The 22,639-nt window shown below is 51.8% G+C and overlaps 1 protein-coding gene across 1 annotated transcript in view; it reads left to right on the top strand.

Moving 5' to 3' along the window:
• KIRREL3 (kirre like nephrin family adhesion molecule 3) overlaps window positions 1-22,639 on the top strand; it is a 173,328-nt gene extending 150,689 nt beyond the window's left edge. Inside the window, exons 10-17 of the mRNA XM_049857550.1 lie at window positions 408-534; window positions 4,208-4,308; window positions 7,902-8,100; window positions 9,701-9,736; window positions 13,042-13,149; window positions 16,480-16,589; window positions 20,920-21,006; window positions 21,588-22,639. Coding sequence (XP_049713507.1) covers window positions 408-534; window positions 4,208-4,308; window positions 7,902-8,100; window positions 9,701-9,736; window positions 13,042-13,149; window positions 16,480-16,589; window positions 20,920-21,006; window positions 21,588-22,031 — 1,212 coding nt within the window. The 3' untranslated portion in view covers window positions 22,032-22,639. The remainder of the gene's footprint in view (window positions 1-407; window positions 535-4,207; window positions 4,309-7,901; window positions 8,101-9,700; window positions 9,737-13,041; window positions 13,150-16,479; window positions 16,590-20,919; window positions 21,007-21,587) is intronic.

Here is a 22,639-nt window from a genome sequence, read left to right as displayed (position 1 = left end):
CAGCCAGGGAGATCTACCCCGACCCCCGCCCCCGACACCATGGTGTTGTTGTAAGCTGACTCATGGCGACCCCGTGCACAATGGAACAAAATGCTGCCGGTCCAGCACCATCCCCATGATCATCTGCACAGCAGACCATTGTGATCTACAGGGTTTTCACTGGCTGATCTTCAGAAGTAGATTGCTAGGTCTTTCTTCCTGGTCCACTTAGCCTGGCAGCACCGCTGAAATCTGTTCAGCATCACAGCAACGCTCAAGCCTCCACTGACAGACAGGTGGTGGCTGTGCACGAGGTACATTGGCCAGGAATAGAACTGGGTCTCCTGCATGGGAGGTGAGAATTGCATCACTGAGCTGCCAGTGTCCACCCCCTACCCTTGTGCCTGACCCTCCCCTATTTCTCCTAGGTCCTGAGCAATGAAAAAACCCTGACCCTCAAAACTGTGCGTCAGGAGGATGCTGGAAAGTATGTGTGCCGAGCCGTGGTGCCCCGGGTGGGGGCCAGCGAGCGAGAGGTGACCCTGACAGTCAATGGTGAGACCCCACTGGGGCTAGGGCTGGGGTAGGAGGGTGGGGAGAGGGGCCCATGTATCCTGGCACCTGGTATTGCCCCAAGGGGGTGTCATTGATTCTGTCCCTTGCCACCACCTCCCATTATGGGTCTACTTTTTCTAGTCCCTGTGAGAGCCCAGCCCTGGGTGAGGACGGACCAGGGTATTTTTTCTGGTGTTTCCAGAATTGCCTGGTATATCCCTTCTTCTTTGTTACCTTCTAAGGACTCTCAGCCTTAAGAAGGGTGGCTGATGAATTTACTTCTGACCAGAGAGGAAAGGGTCAAAGGGCCACTGAGTGGCCAACATAGAGCCCATACCCACCTCTTTGACCCACCCAAAGTGGACTTGACGCTGGTGGGACATGTCTGCGGCTCCTGGCTGGCCTCTTCTCCTTGCTTTAGAGCCACTCAACCAAGAAGCCTTGACCTTCCCCATGAGACCGAGTATAATAAGAATAATCACAGCAGGGGCATGTTTTCATAGCTCTCCAAGACATAGTTAGTAGGTGCCTTTGAGTGACACATTGAGGGGACAAGAGTGTCAGAACAGGCCTGGATAATGGGGTGTAGAAGGTTATGGGGAGCTGGGACCTGGCTCAGTCAGACCCAAGAACAGCTGGGGGACCAGAAGGAATATTCCAGAAGTCCCGTGATAATAGGTACTTGTGCATGGTCAGAACCAAAATCCCTGGTTTGAGGAGGTAAGAAATGGCAAGGCCACCTCCCTCAGCTTTTACCAAATGTCCTCACTTGAGTGGGTTTCTGGTTTTAGGCCTCACCTCTGTCGTGCCATGACTCTCTGGGAGTCCCCTCCTCCCACCATAGTTGACCCCAAATCAAAGCCCCAAGGCACTGTGCCAGCCTCAACAGGGCTAGACAGATGTCTGTAGGGCCTCTGGGTCCTGGCCCAAGATCAGGGCCCTAAGAAGGGGCTGAGCAAAGGTACTAGAAACTAGCCCAATTCTACATCGTCTCAACCTAGGAAGCCACCCGCCAACAGCCTCATCTATTTTCCCCCTTTGCTGAAACCCTGAAACCAGCTGGGTGCCCCTTCAGCTGTCCCGCTCACTGTCCGCATTAGCCAGCCCCTCCCCGTGTGTCTTGGGGGCCCCAGAGGGAGTGTGCATCCACCCAGGCCCCGGAGTGCTTGCAGGCCACCTGGGAGGAACCCTGTGCCTTCCTGCCTCTCCTATATGTCCCCAGGAAGCCACCAATAAATTGGCACTGCAGGGCTAAAAATAACAGCATCTGATCGCGCCTCCGTTATATCCATGGCAACACCGGTTGCAGCCTTTTCCTGCTGGCGCCAGTGTCTGACAGGGCCATAGTGGGATGGTGGAATCGGCAGACCGCCATGGCCCCACTGGGGGTGCTGGGGAGCCAGGGCTTCCGTGACCAGCACGCTCCCACTGGCTCTCCAGGGTCCTCACACCTAAAGCTGTTAAATTAGCATTCTCCGGGGCGGGGGGGGGGGGCGGGGGAGGAGGAGCGGCTGACATTCTATTGTCACTTTAGATGGCAGGCATTTTCCCAACAGAGACTTAAAGTGGTTTCCTGAGGAGAGAACACCCCCTGGGGGTACCCCCACCTGGGAGGGACAGTTCTCTTGGATGGGGCTCTGTAATCTACCCAGAGTTTAATCTGTGGTCACTGGGCCCCTCTTTCCAAGCCATTCTTCTGCCCCCACTCCTCCATAGAACCTTCTCCCCTACGCTTCCCAGGAACTAGGCATTCTAAAAGCCATTAGGCAAGTGCAGTGTGTTTATCGGCTTCTTAAAAGAAAACAAAAAAAAACAGGGAATGGAGGTGGGAGCTGCCAGTTGCCAGGAAGCAGAATGCTGTGAGGTTGGAATGCAGGGAACCACTCATCTGTTTCTTCTGGACTGGGGTCATCTTGCCCTGAGGCAGGGGATGAACTCCGGGGCTCAGGGAGAGAAGCCTGCTGGCTCCTGTCATGGAACGAAAGCTGTCAGTCACACCAGCCCTGGAAGACACATGGGCACAGGCTGAAGGGACCTACATTATGAAAGGGTCCAAGACGAGGCTTTCATCAAAACAAACTCGCCTGCTGAAACGCTGCCCAGTGCTCTTTGGGAAAGGGTTTGGCACAGATTTGGCTCAAAGCCAAGATCTGTGGGACGTGGGAGATAAGCCACACTGCTGCTATTGGCCTCTCCTAGCCCCATTCCCTTTATCCTGATCTTTCTTTTCTTTGAAGAAACCCACAAACCCACGTGCAGAATTTCTAGTTCCTGGGAAGCCAAGGGGAAAGGGGCTCTGGCTTCATCCCTTTCAGCCCAGGAGCAAAACAAAGCACCACCCAGCCTTCTAAATATTCTCCAGCCCTCTTCCCCTTTGGCCCAAGAACTTAAGAGAGGAAAGGAGGGCTTAGCCCACGCTTCAAGCCACTGAGTCTGGGGGTCCCTACCTCGAGGGTCCCCCATATCCGCCTCACCCATCCAAAGGTATTTGCCATCCTAAACTCAATAGGAGCCACCTACCTGGGTGTCTCCCAGCACCTTTTTCCCGTTGGCTGAGAAATACCCTTAGAAACACAAATCTGTTTTCATTAAGGTGGCTGATAAACAGCAATTATGTTTGCAGCGATTTTGTTTATGCCTCTTCTCCAGATCCCTTGTTCCTCCTTGCTTTCCTGTGTTTCCTGCCACCTAAGCCTCGACCTTTACCCCAAGGAGGTTTCCCTTCCTATAGCCATCACTTCAGACGCCCAGCCCAGCCCAGGTTACCTGAGCAAACGGCTAACATAGCCATTCCCCTTTCCCTGACAGGCATCAGGCAGGAAAGACATGTGTTAGGTAAAAGGCAGAGCAGGATGGGAGAGTTGTTGGATGCCCCCAAAGGCTGTCCAATGCAGTAAATGAGACGGGCGCTCTGGGAACCTGACATCTGTAAACATTCCGCATGCGCGTACACACACACACACTCAGCATCAGTTTCTGAGGTGTGTCTCATCTGCAGCAGTCTGGGGATGGATGTGGAGGCAGGCAAGGCAATGAACTACAAGACCTCCTAACACAGGTGAGACTCAGACTGTGAACATGCCCAGAGCTAGGTGATTCCCAGGGTGATTCCCGCCCTTGGTAGAGGAGCCTGGCGATGTCTGTTCCCTGGCTGGCCCAGCCCAGCAGAAGACACATAGTTTCTTAGGCAACAGCTCCTTCTACTGGATATCTAAGAATAGCCTGAAATTGAACAGCTGGCTAAGGTAGAGGTGACATTAGATGATGCCTCTTCTTCAGCCACCAGCCGCCCCGTACTCCCTTCCCAGGCTTACCACCTCCTTCATAGAGCTTTCCCCGTCCCCAGATAGAATTATTTCCGCTCCTCTGAAGTCGGTTAGTATTTGTCTGTATACTCTGCAGTTCTAACAGTCACCACCTTTTCTTACAGTTATTTATATCTTCTGGGGATTCTGACTTAGAAGCCTTCACTCATGACCCCATGAGAGGTTTACGATGAAATGTCTAATCTATCTTCGAGTCCCCTACCTGGCACTTTGAACGTACAGGCCTTCAGTAAATGTGTGCTGAATGACTGAATTAATGAAGAAACTTCCAAACCTGCTGAGGGGGTGGGAGGCAGCCAGGGACCTGCCCTTCCCGAATCCTTACTGTGATGCTGTCTCCCCAACAGGACCCCCCATCATCTCCAGCACTCAGACCCAGCATGCCCTTCATGGGGAGAAGGGCCAGATCAAGTGCTTCATCCGGAGCACACCACCACCGGACCGAATTGTGAGTGCTCCTGGGCAGCACCATCCCTGCTGCCATCAGCCCAGGGGCCCCGTGGGAAGGGTTGTCTCTGGGGTCCTCTCTGCCAGTAGCTCTGTGGCCTGAGCAGCTGGTACACCCCTTGGGGCTTCAGTGGGGAAAACTATACCTGCCTTGTCTCTGTGGAGAGGCATCAGAAAACAAAATTACAGCAGTCTCTGTTCTCAGCACAGGTTGTGCTCACTACCTGAGTTCATCTGCAAGGGCGTTTAACTCCGTTTTGCCTTTCAGCTGCACTGATCGTTCTTACCAAAATCTGCCTCCTAGGAGATTTTGAGGGGCAAGTGAGTGAAGCAGAAGGAAGAGAGAAACGAATCTTTCCATTTCCTGGGTTCAAGGCTAGTCTTTGGAAAATCTTAAAAAGAGTGAAGTTTCTCTTTGGCAAACCCCTTTCTGTGCCTCCCAGGGTCTGGCTGTGTTGATCTCTACCACCCTTAACATACGTGGGACACTGGCCCCATTTATCAAGGGCTTTCACTCTAAGATGATCGTTTACCTTCCCTTCCTCAAAGCCTTCACCCCACAGTGCAGCCAAGACAATCTGAATATTCCAATAAAAGAGAGTCTTCCACCCAAGGAGTCCCTGGGTGGTACAAATAGTTAAGGAGCTTGGCTGCTATCTGAAACATTAGAGTTCAAGTCTACCCAGAGGTGCCTTGGAGGAAAGACCTGGCAATCTACTTCCGGAAAATCAGCTATTGAAAACCTTACGGAGCACAGTTCTACTCCGATACACATGGGGTTGCCATGAATCAGGGTCAACTTGACAATAACTTATTTTTGCACCCAAGTCCATTTAAAACTAGGTGAAGCTCAGGCATAAAAACAGAAAGGTGACATTTTCTAGCATATTGGGGAAGGATATTATTGGTAGACATTCCCAATGCCTAAAGCAATCCTTCTAGAACACGGCCCCAGGAGTCAACTCCACCAGGCAGTTCTAGCTCTTCCCAGGGCAGCAGTGCCGGGCGCTGAGCTGGCTGTGAGCCTGGCGTGCGAGGGGCTGAGACCCTGAGGTGGCTCACGGTGTGTGTAAAGGACCCTGTAAAAACTAAGCCTGTCATCCGTGTGGAGATATTATGAGCAGTATTGCTCATTCACCATCTGAAAGATTCACACAAACCTTGCAAGAATTCACACAGAGAACTAATACCGCCCCCACCTCATTCATGTCACTCTTTTTTAAAAATCATGAAGGTAACACATGCCCATTGTCAAATATTCCATTCGCTCTTGAGTATACATGCACACCATCTTTTTCTTCCTAGATATCTAACTCTAGGATCTAGGCCAGTGGTTCTCAACCAGGGTTGATGTTGATCCACCGGGGGAGCTTTGGCGGCACTGTCTGGAGACAGCTTTGGTTGTCACAATTAAGGGATAGGGCACCGTACCATCTAGTGGTCAGGGATGCTCTAAACAGCCTATAATGCACAGGTCATCCCCGATTTCTAAATAGCTAGAAGGCAACTAGAACAAGACAAAACCCAAAAACCCAGTGCCGTCGAGTCGATTCCGACTCATAGCAATCCTATAGGACAGAGTAGAACTGCAGAACAAGGGAACCAACCACAAATAGTGATTCCTGCATGAATATCACGTCCTTCTGACAGAGCCTGAACACACCAGAAGCTGCCAGAGCGAAGCTTTCATTACTTACAGCCAGGAGCAGACACCTTGGCGCCAACCCAGAGAGGTATCTCTTTACCCCAGCTAACAAACATCAAGCCTCGGGGTAGGGGCAGTGCTTTGTTCTCAGGCCTCCTTGTGCCCCGCTCCCTCCCTGAGGCTGGAGTCAAGGTACTGAGTTGAAGACTCCCAGCTCATTTGCACGTTTAAGTGTTGCCTGGCTCTTTTAGAGAAACAGAAACACCTTGATTCCAAGAGCTATTTTCAGAAACCAGAGAGGAAAAGCCAAACTGAGTTCTTTGTCCCATACCGCTACAACAAAGAATTGTCCAGAAATGTCAATAGCGCCACGTCTGAGGAACCCTGCTCTGGGTTGCCCTCCAAGCAGTCACCTGCATTGCCACATTCTTATAAATGCCTGAGCCAGTGTGTGCCAGGGGCTTCATTCGACACTGAGGTGTTTGTAATGTAAGTAAACTGAGTCTGAAAAAAAAAAACTTAAACTGTCATCCTTGTAAACTAAGATATAGTAAAACCAAAAGCCCATTGCTGTCTAGTCGATTCTAACTCACAGCGACCCTATAGGACAGAGTAGCACTGCCCCATAGGGTTTCCAAGGAGCAGTTGGTGGATTCGAGCTGCAGACCTTTTGGTTAGCAGCCGAGCTCTTAACCACTATGTCACCAGGGCTCCAAGATATAGTTAGGTTATCACAAGCACAATTCTGTAAACATACTTTTAAAAACAGACATGCAAAACCACCAAACTAGAGTCACTCGGGGTTTGGTGGTCTGCCTCAGATCTGGTATGCAGCGAATGAATAACAGGAAGTCTCTGTGAGGAAGCTCCCGGGTAGGCCTGCTGAGATGAATGTGCTTTGCAGGGCCCACGGGTGAGAGCTCAGATTGCCCTCCCAAGAGTTCCCGTTTTGCCTGAAAAAAAAAAAAAATTCCGAGTGCAGATACACATTAAAAAACAAACCAGTTGTCCTGGAGTCAATTCCGACTCATGGCGACCAAACATGTGTCAGAGTAGAACCGTGCTCCATAGGGTTTTCAATGGCTGGCTTTACAGAAGTAGATCACCAGGCTAGCAGCCAGGCGTGTTAACCATTCTCACCACCCACGACTCCACAGAGCCACGTAAGACCGTCTTTTGTTTTATTGTACTTTAGATGAAGGTTTATAGAACAAACTAGTTTCTCACTAAACAGTTAGTACACATATTGTTTTTTTTTTTAATTTTTATTGTGCCCTAAGTGAAAGTTTACAAATCAAGTCAGTCTCTCATATAAAAATCGATACACACCTTGCTATATACTCCTAATTGTTCTCCCCCTAAAGAGACAGTATAGTCATTCCCTCCACTCTCTCTTTTCTAGTCCATTCGGCCAGCTTCTGACCCCCTCCGCCCTCCCATCTCCCCTCCAGACAGGAGATGCCAACATAGTCTCTTGAGTACAGATATTGTTTTCTGACACTAGTTAACAACCCCACGACTGTCAACACTCTCCCCTCTCAGCCTTGGGTTCCCTATTATCAGCTTTCCTGTCCCCTCCTGCCTTCTTGTCCTTGCCCCTGGGCTGGTGTGCCCCTTTAGTTCATTTTGTTTTATGAGCCAGTCCAATCTTTGACTGAAGGGTGAACCTCAGGAGTGACTTCATTTACTGAGCTGAAAGGGTGTCTGGGGGCCATACTTTCGGGGTTTCTCCAGTCTCTGTCAGGCCGGAAGACCCTCTTTTTTAGATGGAAATACTCACTGAGGTGGTCCCAACCTGTGGTGTGTGTGTGGGATGTGTGTGTGGTGTACTGTGTGTGTTGTGTGTTGGGGTGGTTGCGGCAGTGACCATAAATGTGAGCCTGGCACTGTCAGCTCTTGCAGGAGGGTGGTAGCTCCATGGTCCTCCTAATTCTGCACACCCTGGGCAGGCCTGGTCCTGGAAGGAGAATGTGCTGGAGTCGGGGACGTCAGGGCGCTACACAGTGGAGACGGTCAGCACTGACGAGGGCGTTATCTCCACCCTGAGCATCAGCAACATCGTGCGGGCCGACTTCCAGACCATCTACAACTGCACTGCATGGAATAGCTTTGGCTCGGACACAGAGATCATCCGACTTAAGGAGCAAGGTGGGGCTGCCAGGATCATGATGGGGATGGCAGGACCTGCAAGGCCTTCTCGCCCAGGGCAGGGCTAGAACATCTTCTGGGGAGTGGGCAGCCACATGCAAGGCCTCCCGGGGTCCTGAGCAGACAAAACTCCTAGCGGAAGGCTACAGGCCAGGTTGGGGTCAGGACAAGCCACAGTGCCCTTCCTTACTTTCGGCAAGGTCTTGGGCAAGGCAGCTGCCTTCCTGGGGCCCCAGCTGCCCCATAGCAAGGAGGCCCGCCTCCACCAGGAAGCAAAAAGGGGAGGAAAATTGCTTAGAGCGGTGGTTCTTGAGGAAAGATGTTTCAGGAAAAGGTGGCCACAGAGTGAGACAAGCCACTGGTCCTGATAACAAGCCACCAAGCAACTCTGAAGGCTCTGGCTTCTGTGCACTGCCCTGGCCTGAAGCCAAACCGGCCTTAAAAAGAGTATGACCACCGAGGAGTAGACAGCCAGGGCCCCGGGCACAGCCCGGAGAATAAACTGAGATGGATGTGTTGGGGAACTGACCCAGCCCCAATGAAGATAACAAGCTTGTCCAGTTATCCAAAAGTCCCCCGGGGGGTGCCCGAGCCAAAGCTAAGATGTCAGGTTTGAGCTGTCCTGATCCCTGATGGGGAGTGGGGGTTAGGCTGTCAGCCCCCACAGTTCAGTCTCAGACCCCACTGTTCAGCCAAGAGCAAAGAGCTCTGGAGGATACAGCAGCCAGAAGGGCAGCTTGGGGCAGACAGTGGTTGAGGCAGAGAAGGAGGGAAGAAGAGGCCCCTCTTTGTGGCTCAGTTCACAGACTCCCCAGCTCCTAGTCAGGGGCTATAGAGACTCCAGTCTGTGCTCAGGGTCACATAGGGCAGGGAGCACTGCCTCAGAGGGGTGCAGAGGGACGGACTTGCAGAGAACTGCAGATACAGCAGGGACACACCCTGTCCTGAGATGGGCTGCAGAGCTTGGCCCTCTGCTGGCTTAGGCCGAGTCCCATGGTGGCAAGGGGTTTGTGCTCAGCTGGCCTAGGCTTTGGGACAGACTTCAGCGGGCCTGGAAGGCAGAGTGTCCAGGAGACCTAGGTCCTGAGAGTCTCTGACACCCCACCCTGAGGTGAAGGCCCATCCCCAGCCTCTCAGGCCCTAGCAAGAGATTCTGGCCAAGGCGGTATCCCTAGCTAGGCCCCCAGGCCCCGGTGCTGCCCTGTGGATTAGATAGGTATCCCAGAGCCTCCCGCTAAGAGGCGCTGCTTTGCATAACGCTTTCACACAGCTTGCATAGTATCATCTACATCATCTCCAACCCTCGGCCTGCTTACCCTCCATGTCTGCTCCCCAGCGCCCTATCCCATTCTCCCTTACTGTCTCACCCACCTCCCCAGCCCCCCTCTCTGCTCCTCTCTCTGGTCCCTCCCTTCTGGAGTCTCAAGTCACTCTGAATGAACTCCAAGTTCAGTCCTGCCAGCCTGGATCTGGGGTGGTCCCAGAGACATGAGTAAGGTGGGAGCCCCCTGGCCCCAGCCCCTCCAGGTGACCTCCCCCCAGCCCCCCTACCCTGGCCAGCCAGGCCCTGGCTGTGGACGCTTGCTTTATTTCCAAACAGGTTCGGAAATGAAGTCGGGAGCCGGGCTGGAAGCAGGTATGGAAGGATATGATAAGAACGTCCGGGGAGGGGGGCAGGACTTCTTGGCTAGTGGGGAAGGGAGCCTGAGAGGGGGCAGAGGCCTGTGTGGGCCCCCACTTACTCTGCCCTCCCCCACAGCTCCAGGCTTAGTGCAGGCAGAGCAGGGGGAGGGGTCCCAGCCAGCTTGTCACTGCTGCCAGGGCCTCCAGATCCCTCCTTCTGGGACCCTGGCTTTCGGTCCCCTCACCTCCATCCCTCCATCTCTTCTCAAAGGAAGCCCTGGCTCCTCCCCTGGGGTCAGCTCTCCGGGTCCTGGCTTCTCTCCAGGCGCCGCCTGGCTCATCCTGCTTCTTCACATAATCACAGCTTAGCCATCGCGCCCCAGCCTGGCGTGGCCTGTCTAATCCATGTCTTGTCACTGACCACTGCCTCCCCCACTGTGTGACATGTGTCGTCTCACCACTGGGCCGCCACTGTGGGGCAGGGCCTCTCTTCCCAGGCATCTGGCACAAAGTCTCATCAGGCTTCCTGGGCATTGCCCCACAGGAGACAAGTGCCCCCTCCCCCATGCCAGACCCACAGGGCAGACCAATGCCATGCTGAAGACCTGGACGTCCTCTGCCCTGGTTCTCCTGACAGTCTGGCCTGAAGGGACCTGTGGAAGTGTCCCATCCTTCAGCAAGCTTCACGGGCCACGGACATGCCCCTGTGGGAGCACAAATCCAGGGCTCAGGCAAGCTCTCAGGCCCCCGCAGCCTGGGGAAGAGGCAACACCAACCACCTCTGGCTGTGCTCTCCCTGACCCCCTCCCTCGGAGCACCCCTGGTGCTGGGGGGGAATCACCTCTTGTCTCCATTTCACTTTGTTACGCTCATCCCCGAGCTTCCTGGCTGCCCTTCCTCTCTTCATGGCTTAGAGTCCTCATACCCAAATACCCCGATGGAGAGAACACTGAACCAGAGAGCAGTCGCTCCCTCCCATTCTCTCTCCAGGGATAGTGGGAGGGTGCTGTGCCCCAGGAGGAACAGCCTGCACAAAGTAGCCCAGGGCACACCTCAGAGCAAAGAGAAACACACAGACAAGCAAGCTGCAAAAGGACTAGTCATCCCAGGGCACCACTCGGGCCCCAGGTTCCTCCTCTTGTTCTGCCCCAGCTCACCCTGGGCAGTTCTCCAGCACCCCCACAGGATGCCAGGCTCAGAAGGTATCTTAGACACGGTCTCCCCACGCTCTCGTTTTATAGATAAGGCACTGAGTCCCGAAGAGGCTAGGAACCTTCCAAGGTCACCTTTTGGCTCTGAGTTCAGCTAAAACAAGACCAGAGCTTTTCTAAGGAAACTTACTAGGACTCCAGGGACAAACTGGATCAAACCCCCACTAATAAAAGTCAAAGTCTGGAGCCAACGAGCTCCCATAGCAGTTTTCCTTAAAATCTGGAGGCAGAATTGTCTATTTGTCAGAAGAAGCCCAACTGCGTGGAGGTCAAGTCCATTTTCTCAGTCCGGACTGCTGAGACTGACCCAAACACCTTCCATTTTCAATCCTGGAGTGTGTCCTGATCCCACTTCCTCTTTGTCCCCTCCCCCGTCATCCCACAGTGGTCTCAGCCATCAGTAGGTTGGTAACTAATGAGTTAATATGCAATCCTTGGGCAGAAAAGAAATACACTAGCGCAGCCACTCATATGGCCTACTGGGAGGTTCCAACTCTCTCCGGAGCATCTCCAGGGGCCAGGGTTGGAGGTTTTCTTCCTGTCTTTAGAGAAAATGACAATAAGAGGTTAACCCACAGCCCCAGAGCAAATACCTAACCGTCCCACAAGGTCACTCACACTGATGGTAGAATGGCGGGCTCAGTTCTTTAAAAAGATCTCTCTTCAGTTCCTACAGTCCCCACTTCCCATACAATAACAGTAGCAAACACTTGAATAGGGCTAAGTGCCAGGCTCTGTTCCAAGGCCTTAACCAGCATTCACTCCCCTAAACCTTATGAAGTGGACACTGTGACCATCCCCATTTTACAGATAAGCAGGTAAAGTGACTTGCTCAAGGTCACTTAGCAAAGAAATGATGGAGTCCAGGTCTAACAGCCCAGCAGCCTGGTTCCAGCTCCTTGCTCTTTACTCGAGTGTTGTACAGAGCATGAGGTTTGAAGGACGCCATGTGACATAGTAGACGGAGTAGGGGCAGGGCAAATGGTGGGAGCGGTAGAAAGGAGATCTGGATTTGGTCCTGGCTCTGCTGTGGCTGTGCATCCTTGACCCTTCTCTGGACCTCAGTGTCTTTGTCTGTAAAATGGTAGGCTTACACTCAGTGGTGCCTAAGGTCTCCTGCTCCAGCATTCTGTGAGTCTGTCCTGATGGAGTATTCAGGGCACACCCCCAAGGCATGTCCTCAGACCCCATATGCAACCACAGAGGGCCAGGGCTGTCAGAAAAAGAACCCCCAGCCATCACCACCCTGCCCATCTCCATCCCAACTCTCCGAGGGCAGGAGAAGACCACAGAAGCTCAGCAGGGATTGGAGTTGCCTGCCTGGAGTTCAGGGTCCTCTCTCATGGGAAGGGTAGACAGAGTGCTCAGAGGGCTGGCCTAGGAGGAGAAAGAAGAGGACAGGGTGAGTCAAAGAAAAGAGGAATTTCTCCTTAAAGAAGGGGTGCTGGGGAGCTGTAACCCCACTGCCCTGCCCAGTGCCGCTGCCAGGGTCCCCTGACCCCCAAGACTTGGGCATCTGGGAGCTACAACCCCTGTTGCCCAGCAAGCCCTGAGGGGAAGCTGCCTCAGCTCTAAAAGCTGGTTCTCCATGTCTAGTCTCTGTGCTCCTGGGAAAGGGAAGAGGAGGAAAGAACAAACTGGACACCCCAGGGCAGTGGCCATAGTCATTCTTCAAAGCAAAGCCGGCACTTATGACTCACCAATCACCGCACGGAACAATATTTCTTGCAGAATACCAAAGAGAACCACATCTCCTTGCCTCATCTCCTGCCCCCTGGCCCAGCCCTCCCCTCTCTTGTTGGCTTGCCTCCCTCTCCTTCCACCACCGCCTATCCGTCCAGTGTCTGCCCCTCTCCCCGTGTCTCCCTGCCCTCTCCTCCACCCCCGTGTCCCCACCCCTTCTTTACAGCTCAGCTGGAGCTGACCCCTGTCGGATTCCGCCTGCGCTCACCCAGGGCCCACCAAGCCATTTCCCAGGAGGGGCCCACCTGGCAGAGGTCTGGCCCCAACTTGGCAGGAGCTACCCCAAGGGGACTGGGCAAGGTTCTGGGCGGTACTGAGCCCATCTGCCAGCCCCTCATCAGCTATGCCTGCTTCTCTCCCACAGAGTCTGTGCCGATGGCCGTCATCATCGGGGTGGCCGTAGGAGCTGGCGTGGCCTTCCTCGTCCTCATGGCAACCATCATGGCCTTCTGCTGTGCCCGCTCCCAGAGAAGTACGGGAGGGAGACCCGGGATCTCAGGGAGGGGGACAGAGAAAAAGGCCAGGCTTAGACTGCCCCGGAGAGCAAGTAAGCAGGAGCGCAATGCCAGGTGCCCTAACAATGCAATGAGCTCCTGGGACAGGGACGGGTCTTATTCATCTTTTGACTGGCAGTGACTTGCGTGGCATCTGGCACACAAATGGGCACTTAACTGATGTGGAACTGGACCAAAAGGAATGTCATCAGACAGGGCAGTCAGTAGCCCTTTGGGCTGAACATATATAGCACTCTCAACCTGAAACTGTATTGAAATTGAGGGCGGGGCGGGGAGGGGAAGAGGTGGTTTGATTCTTGCCCTTCGAGAGTTGCTAGTTCAACCAGAAAAGCAGGTCACCTATGCAAGGAAAGAAAGCATTCAAGGAATTGCTTTGCCCAGACTTAGAGGCCTTTAGTCATTAGCAATGAAATTCTGGTGTGTGTGCTGTCTTGAAGAAGCGTGTGTCCCGGAATTCCCATACCGGGCATAGCTTCGAAGTTATGTGCGATAGACAGATATCTATAAGAGTGAATGGCTTGGAAGGGTGGAGGTACAGACAACGGAGATGCAGTCTTCTTGTCCCACCTGTTTACCTCGTGACCTTGGGCAAGCCAAGCCTCAGTTTTTTCATTTATACATGGTGTGGCTTTTATGACCCCTTCCTGTTCTAAAATTCTGGAGCTTAACACACAAAATGAATCATCAGAATAAGCCTACTCTGCTAGCACTTGGCAGCCTTCACATCTGGGAGGAAAGCTGTTGTGTCCCCTTCTGTTTTCTCCACTCCACGCTAAGCAGCCTTGGCTCCCTTGATCTCCCTCACTGCCCTCTCAGTGAAAATTATAGAGGGACATATTTTAGCTAGCAGAGCTATTCAACAGCAAACTGCTTCCTCTAGAAGTAGTAAATCTCCATCCTGGAAGCTAGACTTCCACAGGTCAGGAATATTTTAGAGAAGGTTCCTCTTTGGGTGGGAAACTGACTGTCTTAGCTATCTAGTGCTGCCACAACAGAAATGCCACACGTGGATGCCTTTAACAAATGGAAGTTTATTCTCTCACAGTCCAGGAGGCTGGAAGTCTGAATTCAGGGCACCAGCTCCAGGGGAAGGCTTTCCCTCTCTATCAGCTCTGGGGGAAGGTCCCTGTCATCAATCTTCACCTGGTCTAGGAGTTTCTCAGCACAGGGACCCCAGGTCCAAAGGATCTGCTCTACTCCCAGCTCTTTCTTGGTGGTGGGAGGTTCCACTCCTCCGTGCTAGCTTCTCTCCTTTGTATCTCTAAAGAGATTGACTCAAGATATAATCTAATACTGTAGATTGTGTCCTGCCTCATTAGCATAACTGCCTCCAATCCTGCTCGTTAGCATCATAGAGGTTAGAGTTTAGAACACACAGAGTAATCACATCAGATGACAAAATGGAGGACAACCACACAATACTGGGAATCATGGCTTAGCCAAGTTGACATACATTTTTGGTAGACACAATTCAATCCATGGCATTGACCATGTAACTTCATGGCCCTTTCTAAGATCTGTGATCCTATTAACTGAGAGATCAGGTACTGGTAGGGTAGGTCAGAGAGGTCTTCTAGAAGGAAGTGAGGATGTTTTCTTTTTTCCCTTTGTGCTTTTTTTTTTTTAAGACATTTTATTTGTTTTAGGTGAAAGTTTACACAGCAAATTAGTTTCCCATTCAACAGTTCATACACAAATTTTTCCGTGACATTGGTTGCTATCCCTGTGATGTGTCAGCACTCTCCCCATTTCCACACTGCCTTCTCCATTTCCATCCATCCAGCTTCCCTGCCCCTCCTTGCCTTCTCATCTTTGCTTTTGATCTCATATAGTTGATTGTTCTAAAAAGCACATTCCTCACGAGTGTTGTGGTTTATTTTATAGGCCAATCTATTATTTGGCTGAAAGGTAACCTCCAGGAGTGGCTTCAGTTCCAGATTAAAAGGGTGTCTTAGGGTGACAGTCTCAGGGGTTCCTCCAGTCCCTATTAGCCCAGTAAGTCTGGTCTTTTTCTATGAATTTGAGTTTTGTTCTACATTTTTATACCATTCTAACTGGGACCTTCTATCATGTTCCTGGTCAGAATAGTTGGTGGTGGTAGCCGGGTACCATCTAGTTCTTCCGGTCTCAGGCTAGAGGAGGCTGTGGTTCATGTGGTGGCCCAGGACTCATTGCTTCCTTGAGTCTTTGGTTTCCTTCACTCTCCTTTGCTCCAGACAGGATGAGACCAGTAGTTGTATCTTAGATGGCCACTCACAAGCTTTTAAAACCCCAGACGCTACTTATCAAACTAGGATGTAGAACATTATCTTTATGAACTATGTTCTGCCAATTACCTTAGATGTCCACAAGACTATAGTCCTGAGCCTTCAAACCCACAAGGTATTTGGATATGTCTGGGAAGTTTCCATAACTGTGTCCCTTATGTGTTCTACTATCTGTATGAATATATACGCAACACATAAAAATATGTATATACAAATGCCACAACTACACCTATATATGCACGTGCCGTACTTCCATACGCTCTCCACACCTGTACAGCATACTATATATCCACCTATGTAACCACTGACAAACTTTTGGTTGTTACTACTGTTGTCACAGAACTGTGTATGTGATAGCATTTATCACAGTTGTCCATCATTCTGGTGTACCTCTCAGTGTCTTCATTTACCTTGGCACGTGGTGCTGACTTCCCCCATACTGTGTATTGCCTTTCCCTTCACTAGAATTAACACTTGTCTACTATCCCTGATGGCACAGTGGTTAAGAGCTTGGCTGCTAACCAGAAGGTCGGCAGTTCAAATCTACCACCCACTCTTTAGAAACCTCTTGGGGCAGTTCTGTCCTATAGGGTCGCTATGAGTTGGAAGTGACTCAATGGCAGTGGGTTTGATTTTACTGTCTAGTAAGTGATTCTTCCTCTCTCCCCCTCACATCCCTGATAACCATCGAAGAACACTAGGAGGTGAGGATTTAGTAGAATGAAAAAGACCTCAAAGTGGACAAATTTGAATGAGGACACGGGAAGGGCAGTGAAAGGCCGGAGGTGCAGGTGACATGGTGCCACACAGTGACGCAGTCAGCTTCCTCTGCAGCCCAAACAGCACACAGAATATCTGTATAGACATTTTGTCAGTGGGGGGCAGGGTGAAGCTGCTGAGCTCAGGGGCTGGGGGTGAACTTTGAGAGATGGGGCGGAAGTAGGGGGCTTGATGTCTCAGACCTTAATGCCTGAGGTGAGAACTGAGTCTATCATCTACACTTTCCTATGTTACATCCAGATCTAAAAGGTGTTGTGTCAGCCAAAAATGATATCCGTGTGGAGATTGTCCATAAGGAGCCTACCTCTGGTCGGGAAGCTGAAGAGCACCCCACCATCAAACAACTGATGGTAAGAATGCTGTTGTATCCCTCGTCCCCACCCGGTGAGCCCAGTTCCCTGAACGTCCTGGGAAAAGGCTTCCTAGGTGCCCAAGATGCCTCGAAAACCAGAGCATCAGTCAAGATGGGCAGCCCCCTTCATAATAGACCAGGCACATACCCTCAGTCAATGAATATTTACTGTGTGCCCGCCATATTGTGCTTGGTGTTCCAGGGGACTCAAGCATCTAAGATGCAGTACCAGCCTCCAAAGACCCTGAGTATTCAGTAGGGAGAGAAGACCTATGTATAAATTGCTGCAACGTGTTGTTGTGTAACATACATCCTACACACATAGATACACAGATTTTATATTCAGCACATGTTACTCCCTCCCCCAAGAACATCTGTAAAAAGCATAGATCCCTTTGCAGGCACTGGATTGTACCTCCAAAGCAAGCTCATAACTTCTCCAGCAACCCGGAACCTGCTCCTCCTCTTCTTGATCCCCATCGTTGTTGCTCTTAGCTGCTGCGGAGCTGGCACGTACAACGGAACAAAATGTTGCCCGGTCCTGTGTCATCCTTACGATCACTAGCATGCTGGAGTCCATCATTGCGGCCACTGTGCTAATCCACCTCACCGAGGGTCTCCCACACCCTCGTTGGCCCTCGACTTCACCAAACATTCTGTCCTCCTCCAGGGACGGATGCTTCCTGATGACATGTCCGAAGCAAGAGCGTCATACAATGTTCTGTTGTGATCCATTAGGTTGTCATTGGCTAATTTTTCAAAAGATCACCAGGATTTTCTTCCTAGTTTGTCTTAGTCTGGAAGCTCCATTGAAACCTGTCCACCACGGGTGACCCTGCTGGTACTTGAAATACCAGTGGTATAGCTTCCAGCAACATAGCAACATGCAAGCCACCACATCACGACAAAATGACAGACAGATGGTGATGACCCCCATTACTGGACTCTAATCCACCCAACTGTCCCAGCAGAAACCTAGAAAGAAAACAAGAGGAGACTAGAAAGCCTCTAGTACATACTATGTCATGGCTGTAATACACTGGATTTGTGCAGGCTTCCTTGTGCCTCAGTGCCCTCATCTGTGAAATGGGGATGAAAGTAATAATACACACGGCTATGGTGAGGATTACATGAGTTCCTGCCTGTGAAGAGCTTAGAACACTTTGGCACACAGCAAGTGCTCGATTTTGTTCCTTGCTGTACAGTCAGCTCCAATTCATGGTGACCCCGTGTACAACAGAACAAAACGTTGCCCAGCCCATACCGCTATCACGATCGTTGGTATGCTGGATGGAGTCCATTATTGCAGCCACTGTGTATCCTGAGTGCCTTCCAATCTCAGGGGCTCATCTTCCAACACTATATTGGACAATGTTTTGTTGTGATCCATAAGGTTTCCATCGGCTAATTTTCTGAAGTAGATTGCCAGGACTTTCTTCCTTATCTGCTTTAGTCTGAAAGCTTTACTGAAACCTGTCCACCACGGGTGACCCTGCTGGAATGTGAAATACCGTTGGCATAGCTTCTAGAATCATAGCTGGAAGTGCTCAATGATGCTGGACGTGCTCAATAAATGTTAGCTATTTGTATGGCTCTGAAATGACCTGTCTTCACTAGATGGTGAGCCACTTCCATGCGTCTGCTGACTTGTTCATCCCTGTGTCCCTATGGCCTTACACAGACCCCAGTAGATGCTCTCAAAGGTTTATTGAATTGAACTGACTTTTTCCTCTGCTACTGTGGGTATCCAACTGATACCCAGGTCCTGTCAATACTTCATGACATTTCTCACACCTGTGGCCACCTCCACTCCACTGTCACTTCCTCAGTTCAGGTTTCACCATCGCTCATCTGGACTATTACAGCCACCTCCTAACGGGTCTCACCATTCTAGACTTTTCCTGCTTTACTCAATCCCCCCTCCAGAGTCCAACACAAAGTCTTTCTGAAATGAAAGCTCGACCATCTTACTCTCCTCCTTTAAAGCCTCAGGGCCCCTCCCCACACAGGTCCTGCTGGATAAAGTCCAAATTGCCTAGCATGTCATCAAGGCCCTTCATCGGGAGGTGTCTGCCCACCTTTCTTCCCAGCTTCATCTTCCTGCCAAAACCTCCTGCGCCCCAACCACACCAAAGAACGTGTGATTCCTGGCCTTCGCGGCTTTGCGAAGGCTGTTCCCTCTGCCTGCTGACTTTGTCTGTGGGATTTTGCATTCTCCTGTAAGAGTCAGCTCAACGGTCACCTCCTCCCAAACGTTCCATGCTTGTCCTCCACTCCTGGCTGAGTTCTGTGCTTTCTGCTCTCTCAGACACTTTGCATGTTCCTCCCTCTAGGGCATTGCTCTGTACAAATCAGCCTCCCCTGCTATCCCACAGCTCCTCAAGGACAAAGGTAACGTCCCTGAGTCTACTCAACGTCTGTTTTCCCCAGGCCTAACATGGTGCCTGATACATAGTAGAGTGTTTAATTTGACAAAAGAGGAAGCCACCCCCTAGACCTAAGAAGAAATGACCGTCTCTGCGGACGAGCTTCATCCAGTCTGACATGGAGGTACTCAGGCTGCCCTTCCGATCGAGTGGGGCTTCAAATTCCCTCCTCTTGGGACATACGGGTTGCCCCTGACTATCTCAGACCGGTGTCCCTGGGTGATGCAGTTAACATGCTCGGCTGCTAAACTTTCGCCTCAGAAGAAAGGCCTGGCAATCTACTTCCAAAAAGTCAGCCTTTGGAAACCCTGTGGGGCACAGTTCTACTCTGACACGTCACGAGTTGGTCACTTGGCTGCAACTGGTCTCCACATCACCCCATCCAAACCCTCAGAAAAGAGCTGGAATTGCTCAGGGGCCAGTGAGGAACTATGGGGATAACTCCAGCAGAAGGGACTTGCCAAGGGCTCCTCCATTTCCCCCACTTCCTTCACTCCCCGCCCTCTGGCCCTCTGTGTGTGGTCAAGGAGAGTCAGCTGAGAAGTTGAATCTGCTGGGAAAGCCCAAGTATTTACAGGAAAATGAGGAAGCAGTATTAGTGTGGAAGTAACAGAATGGAAGCACTCTGGCTGATTCCATGGAACTCAGAAAAGAGACCAGGGAGGCGGGTTGCAAGGGAGAAGAAACAGCTCAGCTCAGGGAGGAGGTGGGAGCCTGGCACAGATCATGTAATTAGCAGAAGTGATAAATGGGAAGCTTGTGTCACAGGATAAGCATCACCGTGGTTATGCAGAGTAATTAATACACCCACTGTGTGCAGGGTATTCTTTGTTTTTCATCTCATGTCTAATTATTATTTTAATTTTCAGTAATTCAGAGCTATGCTACTTCAGTCATTCATTCAATATAAACATAACATTTATAGCTTTATCTCAGGCCCTGTGTTAAAACCAACCAAACCCATTGCCCTCGAGTCAATTCTGACTCATGGAGACCCTGTAAGACAAGGTGGACCTGACCCCATAGGGTTTCCAAGGCTGTAATCTTTACGGAAGCAGACCACCACATCTTTCTACCGCAAAACACTGGTAGGTTCAAACCACCAATCTTTTGGTTAACAGCTAAGAGCTTAACCACTGCACCACCAGGGCTTCTCGGCACTGTGTTAGGCACTGGCAAATCAAAGAACAAAACAATTAAATGTGACTCCATTCAAAAAGCATTTTGACTCATGACCATAACATGCAAAGCATGGTGCTAGGTGTAGCAGGGACCCAAAGATAAACAAGAAGTGATCCTTGCCTCTGGGCTGATGGGCATCCAGTAAAGAAGATAGCTTTTTAGTACATCTAAGTCATTGTTGTGTGTCCCACGTTGCTGGCATCGCACATGTCATTACTCATTGTGGTTCCTTCTTAAGGCCTTCTTTAAACCCTAGCCCTGGATAATGCACTGCCCTGCCAGGAGCCCCACCTGTGTGCAATGGATAAATGCTGTCCTGTAATTAAAGGTCCATCTCTCTGATGAGCACAGATGTATCTTAACCTGATAACCCTGGCCCTTAGCACAATGCCTGGCCTGCAATTCAATAAATACTCAATATATCAGATTGCATCAGCAAAGTGAGCCCTCTGGTGGGGGCACCCTAGTCCAAGGAAAGAAAGTGCGGCCTTGGAGACCTGCCCCCTTGCCTCTGTATCTCTTAGGATGGGGGTTCAGCCACAAAGAGGAGATCCGGAATTTTATCCTGACTCCTTTACCTGCTTCCCGTGGTCCACACAGGGACGGGTAGCGGTGAGGGCGAAGCAACATGGCACTATTTTGTATTCATTTCCCCAACATTGGGGGAAATGGAAGTTTAGGCCTTCTGCCATCCACTCAGCAGCCACTTTTGGGTTGCAGATGGACCGGGGTGAATTCCAACAAGACTCTGTGCTGAAGCAGCTGGAGGTTCTCAAAGAAGAAGAGAAGGAGTTCCAGAACCTGAAGGTAAGAGCAGACCTTGAGGAGACAGGACAGCTGTGGAGTATGGCCTCAGCTCTGCCTGCCCGAGCCCCAAGTCCATACAGAGCTCAAATAGTGAGGGCAAGTAACAGAAGAGAAAGGGTAGCGCCACCTAAGGGGCAAGCGCCCAAGGTGGGACACTGGCCCCTGCTCTCTCTACCCCAACTGAGAGTACTAAGGTTGGGTTCCCATAATTCTCCGCTCCCACAGCCTCCTCACATTAATTTCCAAATGAAGTGTCCATGTTCTGGACAAAACCAAACCATTGAAATCTAATTTTCCAATCACCTTGCACTGCCCTGACATAACAAAACATGCCCATAGGCACCCCCGGCTGTCTGCTGCTCTCCCTTCAGGGCCTTAGCCCTATCTTCTAGTTCCCCACCATGCTAATGCCCCGGCTGTCTCCTGCTGAGGAGCCTTGCAGCCCTATTCCACTCCTTCCCGCTGGCTCCTATCCTCCCGTCGTCCCCATCCCTTGGAGCGACAGACAGGAACTGGCTCAGCTCCAGCTACCCCCTGGGTTCAATGCCCAGTAATGCGCCTCCTGCTCTCGCCCCTCCCAGGATCCCACCAACGGCTACTACAGCGTCAACACCTTCAAAGAGCATCACTCAACCCCCACCATCTCGCTGTCCAGCGGCCAGCCGGACCTGCGCCCTGCGGGCAAGCAGCGGGTGCCCACGGGCATGTCCTTCACCAATATCTACAGCACCCTGAGCGGCCAGAGCCGCCTCTACGACTACGGGCAGAGGTTCGTGCTGGGCATGGGCAGCTCGTCCATCGAGCTCTGCGAGCGAGAGTTCCAGAGGGCCTCCCTCAGTGACAGCAGCTCCTTCCTGGACACGCAGTGCGACAGCAGCGTCAGCAGCAGCGGCAAGCAGGACGGCTACGTGCAGTTCGACAAGGCCAGCAAGGCCTCAGCCTCCTCCTCCCACCACTCCCAGTCCTCGTCCCAGAACTCCGACCCCAGCCGGCCCCTGCAGCGGCGGATGCAGACTCACGTCTGAGGGTTGGAGGCCGGGCGAGGCCGGGGGAGGGCAGGAGGAGAAGAGCTGGCACACGGGGTTGGGCACTTTGCAGAGCCCACCCCGGGACAGCCTCCGAGTGCCTCTCCAGCACCCTCCTTCGAAGCTCTGATCAAGCACAACCCGGCCCAGCTACCGTGCACCTGAGGGCAATTGGGCGGAGGAGGCGGCAGGGGGTGTTGTGCTCGGGTGGACGGCCACCCTTCAGCCCCTTGCCAGAGGCCCCTCTACCGCTCCTCCCACGCAACCTCTTGGCAGCTCTAAACTTCGCTTTAATGAAACTGCCGTCCACTCTCCGATCTCCCCGTGGGCTCTCTCTCCCCTTTCTGCCCATAAGCCCCACCCCTGTGTCGGTGCCCCTAGAAGGCCCCGGAAGAAGGGGGCGGGGTGAAGTTCTTCCCAACACTGAGCTGCCCCAGCGATCCCGGCTCCCGCGCTGCCCAGAGCCCCTACCTGGAGGCTGAGAGCCAGAAACGGCCTTGGCCAAAGAAACGTCTCTCACCACCCTGGCCAGCAGCCCGCCCCCAATTTGTTTGGTGTTGTGTGTCTATACCCTTGCAGTTCCGTCTTTGGACTTGATGCCTCTGAAC

This window comes from Elephas maximus, chromosome 17 (assembly GCF_024166365.1).
Source record: "Elephas maximus indicus isolate mEleMax1 chromosome 17, mEleMax1 primary haplotype, whole genome shotgun sequence".
NCBI lineage: Eukaryota > Metazoa > Chordata > Mammalia > Proboscidea > Elephantidae > Elephas > Elephas maximus.
Note: the sequence above shows the minus strand (reverse complement) of the source record. Positions and strands in the feature narration are given on the sequence as shown.